The 9,703-nt window shown below is 33.7% G+C and overlaps 1 protein-coding gene across 3 annotated transcripts; it reads left to right on the top strand.

The window, feature by feature from the left end:
- Window positions 1–2,100: 2,100 nt before the first annotated feature.
- On the top strand, window positions 2,101–8,668 carry PTB1 (polypyrimidine tract-binding protein 1). Of its 3 annotated transcripts, none has more exons than XM_021441920.2 (10): window positions 2,101–2,405; window positions 3,058–3,267; window positions 4,672–4,734; window positions 4,812–4,885; window positions 5,070–5,165; window positions 6,315–6,372; window positions 6,446–6,550; window positions 6,642–6,723; window positions 7,641–7,753; window positions 7,983–8,668. In XM_021441920.2, the coding sequence occupies exons 1-10, from the start codon at window positions 2,223–2,225 to the stop codon at window positions 8,397–8,399; spliced, it is 1,401 nt and encodes a 466-aa protein (XP_021297595.1). In that variant the 5' UTR covers window positions 2,101–2,222; the 3' UTR covers window positions 8,400–8,668. The 3 variants fall into 3 exon arrangements, with proteins under 3 accessions (XP_021297595.1, XP_021297596.1, XP_021297597.1); XM_021441921.2 differs by lacking the exon at window positions 2,101–2,405 and adding an exon at window positions 4,420–4,524 and having other exon boundaries at window positions 3,127–3,267; XM_021441922.2 differs by lacking the exon at window positions 2,101–2,405 and adding an exon at window positions 4,460–4,524 and having other exon boundaries at window positions 3,184–3,267.
- Window positions 8,669–9,703: the final 1,035 nt, after the last annotated feature.

The following is a 9,703-nucleotide window of genomic DNA, read 5'->3' as shown; positions in this document are numbered from 1 at the left end:
AATTTCTTTTATAAAGGAAGCAAGCAATCCAATTACACAAGCAGAAACACACATAATTCTTATTACAAGTAACATAATTACTTCCTAAAAAAAAGAATATATTAGGTAAGAAAAATCATATTTTTTATTTTGATATTTTTATTTTCTGACACTACCATAGCAATGAATGATTTCTTAACTAAACAAGTTTACCATTTATTCTTCAAGAATGATTTCAACTTGAACGTTGAGTGGATAGGGTGTGAAATGCTAGACTATAAGATGGTAACCGATTTTCTCTCCATTTTCTTCCTAAAAACTAATGGATTTTTTTTTTCAAAAATTCAACTAAGAATGGAAGAGAGGAAGAAAGAAACAGTAAAGTTTTGGAAGAGGAGGAGATAAGTGATAGCTGAAACTTTTTCAAGAAAAAAGTACATTCATTCATTTTCTTTCAATCTTTTCTTTTTTTATTAAAACTCTTGCATCAAAGGTTTAATCAAAATCAAACACATTTAAATCGATATTGACCATCCATATAGAGTTATGGAAGGATCAAACATGCTCCATAATCATTAAAATTAAAATTAAAAGATAAATAATTTAATTTTTTAATTATCATTTAGAGTTCTTGATAAAATAAAACTCTTTATTGAATAATAACTTTTATTTTATTATTATCTATCTTTATTTTAAAAAAATTAATAATAAATAAAAGAGTGATAGTCAAATATGGAGTCTCCTTTTATCAACATGGATGTCTAGATTCATTTTGCAAGAATTCTCCTAGCATTATTTAATTTAAGACAACTCTTGTCTTTAATTAAGATAAAAATATTTTATCTAGTCTAAATTGAAACAAATATGTTTTCTTGTCTAGATTAAGACAAAAAATATTTTTCTTGTCTTAAATTAAGACAAACATATTTTCTTGTCTAAATTTAGACAAACATGTTAAAGTTATCATTTTTGTGCACAATTTAATTAATCAAATAAAATATGCATTCCAACTTAAACAAGTTGAATTCTATGAAGTTAAGTGGGGAATATATTTGGACATAGATATTTCAAGCTCCAATAAACTTAGAATTATTTTTCATGTCATTAAAAATAATTCAAGCTTATTAACTATGAAATCACTCTACCATTGATTCATGATTGCACTATTAGATTAACTATAATTACAACAAACAATTCAATACTTGATATTAATTATTTGTTGTCCAACAACAAACCTTATATTGTGAACCCTCATAATCATTCAATGATAAAAAGTGAAATTACCGTTTTACCTTTTATGTCAAATTTATCCCCTAGTCTCAAATTTCATTCAATTAGTGATTCAGTACTTTAGATCTAATCTTTTGAGTATTTAGATGTGATGAGTAACTAATTCATCAATCCATTGTGCTCAGATTAATCACCAATCTTTCTAAAATTACTAGAAGTAATGTTAATTCTAAGATTGAAAAATTAAAAAAAAAAACCTAATTGCTTCAACTAAGTCCTGATTACCATGTTTTTAACATTGAATAGGTTTTTTTTAAAAAAAATTTAAATTCTAACCATTTGAGATTTTAAAAAAAAGAGAATAAATTGAATTTAAAATAATTTAAGATTTTTTCCAACTTTCGACTCTTCGAATTTTAGATTAAAGTTTGGATTGAAGATTTCGAATTAATCAACCAAAACAGAGCAATTTAAAGCACAAAGAGAAACTTTGAATGCAATTGAAGCTTCGTTCCCTCTTCATCAATCCCTTATAAATTTTAGATACTTGTTTTTTTTTGTTATGAACAAAAAATAAACGGGATATACAATTGTATGGATGTGTTTTTAATTTTAAGAAAGATTAGCTTAAATTTGGATATCAATGTTATTTAAAATGAAATTCTCTTATTTTTAACAATATCTAAAATTTTCCCCCATTTTCCATCATTGGAGGAAAAATGCTTCTTACAAACAATTATAAACTTTATTAATTATCAGTATTACCCTTTCATAAAAAAATAAATCACAAATTTTCCTCTAACCTGAACAAGGGCAAACTGGTAAATTCAGTACAGCATCCCACGTATTAATCCTCCCAGTCACACCAATATTTCCTTGGCATCACATCAATCGAACAAAACCCCAACAAGTGACGAAGCAACATCTCCTCTCCCCTCGAAAACAAAAATTTTCCCGAGGAAATTCCCGTATTTTCTATCCAGACAAACACCCTCTCTTTGCAAAAACCCTAGATGTCAACGTCAAGCCAACCCCAGTTCCGTTACACCCAGACGCCATCGAAGGTCCTCCACCTCCGAAATCTCCCGTGGGAGTGTACGGAAGAGGAACTCGTCGAGCTTTGTAAACCCTTTGGGAAGATCGTTAACACTAAGTGCAATGTCGGCGCCAATCGAAACCAAGCTTTTGTTGAATTCGTAAGCTTCTGAATCCATCATTTTTTTATTTTTCATTTTGTTATAATTTATAGAATTCTTTCTGTTAGGTTAAGTTTTATTAAATCTGATTGTTTGCTAATTTTGTTATCTTTCAAGTGTAAATTTCGATGGGCTAATTGCAAATTGGAAATTTTTGAGTTCTGGGTAATGGTTTATTTTCTTTGTTTGGCATAGTGAAAACCTGATTTTATTTTGCTTTTTTTTCGGTCATATTTGAATGTAAATTTGATGGGTTAATTGTAAAATTGAAAATTTTTAATCTATTTTTTATTGGGGGGTGGGGGTGGGGAGTGATGGTTTTGTTTGGCTGTGTTTGGTTTAGGTTAATTAGTCATGTGCACATGGTAAAATTCTTATTGTTTTTCGCTCTTGTTTGAAAATTTTAATTTTGGTGGGTGAATTGACAATTGGAAAATTTTGATTTCTTTTGGGGTGGTTTTATTATGTTCGGTCAAGGGTAATTGGTATAGGCAGTATGGGCTTATAATAAAAATAGGAGTTTTTGGCTCCAATTCTTTATTTGTTAATGTAAATTTCGATGGGTTAATTTCAAAATTGAAATTTAGATACTTTTCTAAACTGTGATCTGTGGTGGTTTTCTGTTAATAAAAGGTGTTATTTTTATTTGCAGGCTGACTTAAACCAGGCCATTTCTATGGTTTCATACTATGCTTCATCATCAGAGCCAGCACAAGTTCGTGGAAAAACTGTGTATATTCAATATTCAAACAGACATGAAATTGTCAACAACAAGAGCCCTGGAGATACCCCAGGAAATGTTTTGCTGGTTACCATTGAGGGTGTGGAAGCTAATGACGTTACCATTGAGACCATTCACTTGGTAAGTCCTTACTGTTGGTAGTATGAATTGGTCTGATTAAATCCTATCAGTTGTTGCAGATTCTCTATTACATTGCTGCTATAAGAATGGGTACTCTAAGAATGTTAAAGACTTTTTAAGCTTAGGGGCTTTTGACATTTGTAGTAGGAGATTGAAGTCTTGGACGATTCTTGATAAGGAGTATATTTGTATGATTAAATGAAGATATCTTGTATGTCTACTTCTAAAAGGGGCGTATTTTTAGTTGTGTCAAAATTGTTGTAATTTTTGTTGTCAAGGAGCATATCCTTTTAGGAATGGCCAACTTTTATATAGAGAATTGAAGAAATGTTATCCGTTCAACAGATTGATGTAGTATAAATATTCTAAAACTCAAACACTCAAGAAATAATCTGAATTCTCAACCAAATTCTCAAATATCAATATCAAATACGCAAATATGTAGTTAATAAACATAAATCCAAGCCCATCTGAAACTAAAACAATTTAGGTATTTATAACTAAACCTAAAACCCTAACAAAACGCAAAATGCCAAATATAACCATAAAGCCCAAATACTTGAAAAAGAAGTAAAATTCTAGTTATTATAAAATTATCTAAATAATCTAAAATAGCCTAAATTTATGTAAAGATCACAATCTAAACCATATTTTTAGGGCTTTAGAGTTATATTTGGCATTTTGCGTGTCATATGGTTTTAGCTTTAGTTATAAATACCTACGTATTTTAGTTTCAAGTATGCTTGGATTTATGAGTTATTGATATTATTTGGATATGTTAGTATATGGTATGGCATTGATAGTCAAAATTTGGTTGAGATTTTAGATTATTTCTTGAGTGTCTTGAGCTTTAGGATATTTGTTCTACATCCTGGATTGATTGAGAATGTGGTCTAATTAGGTACAGATGCCTGAAGTTAAAGGTACCATATGGTGAAACTATTAGTTTTTTTTTTTTTTTTAATCTACTCTTGTGTCATATCTTGTATGACTGATGAGGGATATTTGATGTTCTTAAACCCTTGTTTTTAAGATAGTTTTCAATTAAAGGCCATTTCTTATAGATCTGAAATGAATTAAACTGTTATCTGTTCTTGTTCTTTTACATATATAGAGATAGCAGTGTTTTGATTGAAATCAGTTGAATCACAGATGGTGATGCCTCTTATTTAGATTCTTTTGTTGGAGACAGTTTGGAAATATTGTCATGTACGTCATACTCCTTTCTAAGGTCTATCTTGAGGCATGTGTGCACAGGTGTCATTCTGCACTTATTTCTCATCCATTTGGATTTGCTAACAAAGATTTTTCCTATTATACCAATGTTTGTGATGGTTCCCAATGTTTTTATTTATTTATTTTTATTTGTGATTTGTGATCATATCTGATTGAATTTTGTTTCAGGTATTTTCTGCATTTGGTTTTGTTCACAAAATTGCTACTTTCGAAAAGGCTGCAGGATTCCAGGTGAGATGTCAAAGTGGATTTGGATCTTTGGAGGTTGTGTCAATTATCATGCTTATTTTTATGATGAATGTTGGCAGGCTTTAATCCAATTCACTGATGCTGAAACTGCATCTTCAGCAAGGAATGCCTTGGATGGGAGAAGTATTCCAAGGTGTGTACTGCTCCCTTGCCTGCCTCCTTTTTCTCATTTCACACGTGCCCTTTCACATGCAAACTCTTCTTCTCATCTCTCTAGCATCAATTAATTCTCTTCTTCATATTGACTATATATATAGTTTGGGAACTGCTTAATGACGTGTTTGTCTTGTAATGTTTTTATGATTTTTTGAATTTAGGTACTTGCTTCCAGAACATGTTACTTCTTGTCACCTGCGAATCTCATATTCTGCACACACAGATCTGAATATCAAGTTTCAGTCTCATCGGAGCAGGTAAAAGTGGACCCAAAATACCAAATTATTTGCTATTTGAAGTGCATCAATGTTTGGTCATTTTCATTCCTTATATCTTAAATAATATTCCTGCTAAATATATATTTTAGCATCTGATATTTTGCTAATAATGTGTGTGCTTCTTGTCATCTAGGGTGTTAGTGAAGCCTGGTAGTGAGCACACAGATGTGTTGTCATGGCCGCTTAGTAATTTTCTTAATCTTTTGACCATAGTTTCATACAGTTGCGAAGTATAGTTGGAGTTGTTTATATGTTGATTGTGGAATTGCCACTTTGGTGGTACCACGAGTGAGAACCTCCCCCTTTTCTGCATTCAAATGAAACAACTCTTTCTTTCATACAAATAACTTTTTAGTAATTGACTGGAAAATCCTGTAACATGCTAGTAGTGTAATATTGATCTGATTTCAGGTTTGAATATTGCTTTTATGGATCCTTCTGCCAACCGTTTTGTGTTTGCAAATTATTTAATCTATTAGTTGAGAAATTACTCATTGTAGAATGTCAGTTGTTTCATAGTATTTTGAAGTCGGAATAATTGTCTCTTTTATGGGTTTGTTTATTTTATATAATGAGAGTGGGTGAGTATATTGCAAATTGGCATGAGAAGCTAGTTGATTGTGGGGGAAAGGGCAATGTTTACGTAAATTTAATTTTATTGATCTAATTCTCATTGTCATTATTTGCATTTGGATGGAACTTCATAAAATGTGATTGTAGTTACTTCTATTTGAACATTTATGGAATTGTTGCATGGAAGCATTGGCCAAATTCAAGACCTTAGCAATCAGAGAGTTGGTTGTAATTAAGCTAGAGTATTTGACTGACGTAGTTTTGAAAGTTTTTGAGATGCTCTTTTCTATAAATACTCTGAACCAACTGGATGCATATATGGCTTGATCTGCTATCACTGTGAAACTTGCTGTTGAACAGGATGGTTCTGGATTTGAACGCTTAATCTTGTATGTCATCTCTTATATTCATTTGTAGTAGCATTAATTTGTTACCGCTATATTTTATGTGTCCTGATTAAATGCAAATTTTTTTTCCAATATTGGGCTATAAATTTGTACTTTATGTTTTAATATTTATGTTAGACATTCTGATTTTGTTTGCACATTTATGTAGGGACTATACCAATCCATTCCTTCCTGTGAATCCTACTGCAATGGAGGGACTTATGCAGGTAGTCTTTTAATTTACAAACATTTGACCCATTTTTTAATGTTGAGTGTTAATGAATAAGCTGTAATTTGCAGCCTGTAGTTGGTCCAGATGGAAAAAAGCAAGAACCTCAGAGTAATGTGCTACTTGCTTCAATTGAAAATATGCAGTATGCTGTGACAGTTGATGTTCTTCACACGGTAGGACATTATTTTGCTACTTCATTGACATAAAAATACTGGTTCATTGCTTGAAACTTTCCTCATATTTTCTACTGGTTGCCTATTGTAGGTATTCTCTGCATTTGGCACGGTCCAAAAGATTGCAATATTTGAGAAGAATGGTGGAACACAGGCACTAATTCAGTATCCTGGTATGTATTCATCATATGAATTTTATATTATTTTTACGTCTTTGGTAATCCCTGCCTTCTTATATATTAATACGATATTTATGCTTCCATGCAAGGTGTGACTTGGAGAATTTAGTTCAAGTTCCCTTTTTTGGTCATTTCTTTCCCTGCTTCAAGAGCCTCACATCCATAGGTTACTTTGTAGAATGTCCATTTTCTGTTTTTGTTAATTTTATTTTGTTCTTAAGGTGAGCACCTAGGCACTAATGCAATGGTGCCAGACATAACAAGTGCACCTTGCTACCTCTTTGTGAAGGGACTTCGTTAAGATCAACATTTTGGGCACCTTGGCACTCTTTTTTAAAGATGAGATCCAATAGGCATACCTAACTGAAGTGTTCCTTTGTTTTGTTCAGTTCAATTTATTTACTTGTTTTTTTGTTTTGTGATCTGTTCTTTAATTTGAAGAATGATGAGAAGAATATATGTCATTCTGTAAGAATAAAAAATTTCCCACTCATACAGAAGCTGCTATTATGAGCCTGGTAAGTGGGACCATGAGCAAAAAGCAAATCAGATCTAATAAACTATGTACTTTTGTGTTTGATGCAAATATTTGTTCCTTTTTCTTGTTTTTCATTTGAAAGTGTGTCTGTGTCTATATTATATGTGTAATTATTGTATCTTTCTCTTGGTTTGGCTTTGTTTCCTTTTCTTGAGAAATTTGTTCCATTTCTTTGATTTTTCCCTACCTGCTCTTCCCCAAGATTTGAACTTGATAACCCCAAGTTGGAAGTCTCAAGGCCTATGCGTGTCCATTGGGGACTGTTGGACATCTATCTTACTACCTGCAACTTAATTTTTTTTGCAATATATGTTCTATTTTGATAGAGAGGCATTTTGATAGATTTTACTGATGTAGATGTTGTTACATTCAGATGTCACAACCGCGGCTGTCGCCAAAGAAGCCTTAGAGGGACACTGCATATATGATGGTGGCTATTGTAAGCTTCATCTATCATACTCTCGTCATACTGATCTCAATGTAAAGGTATAAATATGTGCTTTTGAGTTAATGTTCATGAGAAAAAAAGTGGAAAAAATAAATTAAAGACGTCGTTAGAAGATAAAGGGGATTCGTACTTGATCGAAAAAAGATTTGGTCCTTAAAATGTATGCTTCTTGACACTTTGATTACCACCCTTACCTGCTAAATTAGTTCTATTATTTGTCTTGGCAGGCATGCAGTGTGACTCTGATTATTTCTTTTGTTGCCTCAGGCTTACAGTGATAAAAGTAGAGATTACACAATCTCAGACCCAAGTTTGCTTGCAGCACAAGTTCCTGGTCTGCCTGCTGCTCCAAATGTTTGGCAGAATCCTCAGGCAGCTCCATTGTACCCTGGGACTGACTATGCAGCTTCAGCCGCAATGCAGGCTCAACCGCCTCCTGGACAAGTTCCAGCTTGGGATCCAAATTTACAGGCTAGACCACCTTATGGATCAGTTCCTGGGACTGTTCCCAGTCAATCATATCAATCATCCTCAGTACCTACATATGTGAATGCTGCAACACCTTCTGGTTCATCACCCCTTTCGCAACCTGGTGTGTCTTTGATGAGAATGCCACAGCCTGGGGTCAATGTTAGACCAGGTGGTGCACCAGTGCCGGGTCAGCCTCCTTATTATGGTCAATGACCCATGTCTTTTCCCTTTGGCGAATTCAAATGAGCCACCGGTCTTTCCATCATATATTTCGGTTCAAGATTTGCCGTTTGGATCTTTTGGCTCGCAGATCTATGAGCTTTTATAATTAAATTTATAATTAACTTTTTATTGGTCTGGAAGTGTTTTGGTTTTTTTTCTTTTTCCTTTTCTTTGGGAAACCATCTCCATCACTGACGTAAAATGGAGCTTGCATTCACAATTAATTGGTAAATGAATGTAAAAGACATGCTTTCATGCTATGTTGGCCTGTAGCAACTTTTTGCCTTTAGATGCCTCTCTAAATTGATGTTTTGCTGCTTTTGATTTTTAAATGATGCTATTTGGGTCCCTCCAAGTCCCGCCATTTTCATTTGCCCTTTTCCTGTGCATTGTCTTTTAAGTTCAAATCTTATGGCAACAATTCTTACCAGAACATTACATGTTTGGTGATCCAATCTAGCCGGGTAAGCCATTCTCCTCTTGATAGACGCACTTGCGTCATTGTCTGGTGATAACCCAAAACTTGCCCCAATCCATTTTGAGTGTCTCATTTCATCTGCACAATAAATAGTCAAAAAATGATAAAAGACATGGAAGGATAGTTTAAATGTCGATTGAAGGGCAAGAAACCCAATTGCCTTGTATAATCAGCCGCCATGGCTGCCTTTTGTCTGGTGTGGCACCACTGTCATCTTGATTCAAGCCCGTCACCAGTCTTACCGATCAGCGCTATGTCCGTCATCTACAACTTGACCTGTTGAATGGCTAGTCAATTTTGGCTTAGAAACGTTGGAATGCAGACAGAACAAAGAATTTGACTACATAGTTAACTATCCCTCTTAAGTTTTACCTTTCCAATGATAACTTTTCCATTGCACCTCCAAATTCAGGTTAGAGCTGCACCACAGTTTTCTCTAATGGTATTTTAAGAAAAACTTGAAATGGTCACTCACTAATCACTATATTCTGTTGGCCTACAACGCTCCACAATTAAAACCAAGTGGCTGTCTAGAGGTCAATTTCTCTGTAGCCATGTGATAAGATATCCATGTGTATGTGTCACGGGCCACATGTCACGGGCACAGCCCAGACCCGCAAGAGCCCAAGATGGTGCCAGCCCTCCAAGACCCATGTAGGGTGCCAACCACCAAGACCCATGTAGGGATTTCCTCCCAAATGGCTTCTAGAAACCTTAGTTCCCTCCCAAATGGTTTTGGAGGGAAATCTTGGAAGAAATCCTTTGGAGGGAAAATTTTGGAGGGAAATTTTGGAGGGAAATGGTGGGAACCTTGTGC

Source organism: Theobroma umbraticum, unplaced genomic scaffold (genome assembly GCF_002168275.2).
Source record: "Theobroma umbraticum cultivar Fairchild unplaced genomic scaffold, ASM216827v3 scaffold_12.0, whole genome shotgun sequence".
Lineage (NCBI taxonomy): Eukaryota > Viridiplantae > Streptophyta > Magnoliopsida > Malvales > Malvaceae > Theobroma > Theobroma umbraticum.
This window is presented reverse-complemented; position numbering and strand designations above follow the sequence as displayed.

Coding starts and splice junctions, on each gene's coding strand:
- PTB1 (XM_021441920.2), top strand. CDS start 2,223: ATGTCAACGTCAAGCCAACCCCAGTTCCGTTACACCCAGACGCCATCG. Junction 4,886..5,069: donor GATGGGAGAAGTATTCCAAG/GTGTGTACTGCT, acceptor TTTTGAATTTAG/GTACTTGCTTCCAGAACATG. Junction 6,373..6,445: donor CAATGGAGGGACTTATGCAG/GTAGTCTTTTAA, acceptor TGTAATTTGCAG/CCTGTAGTTGGTCCAGATGG.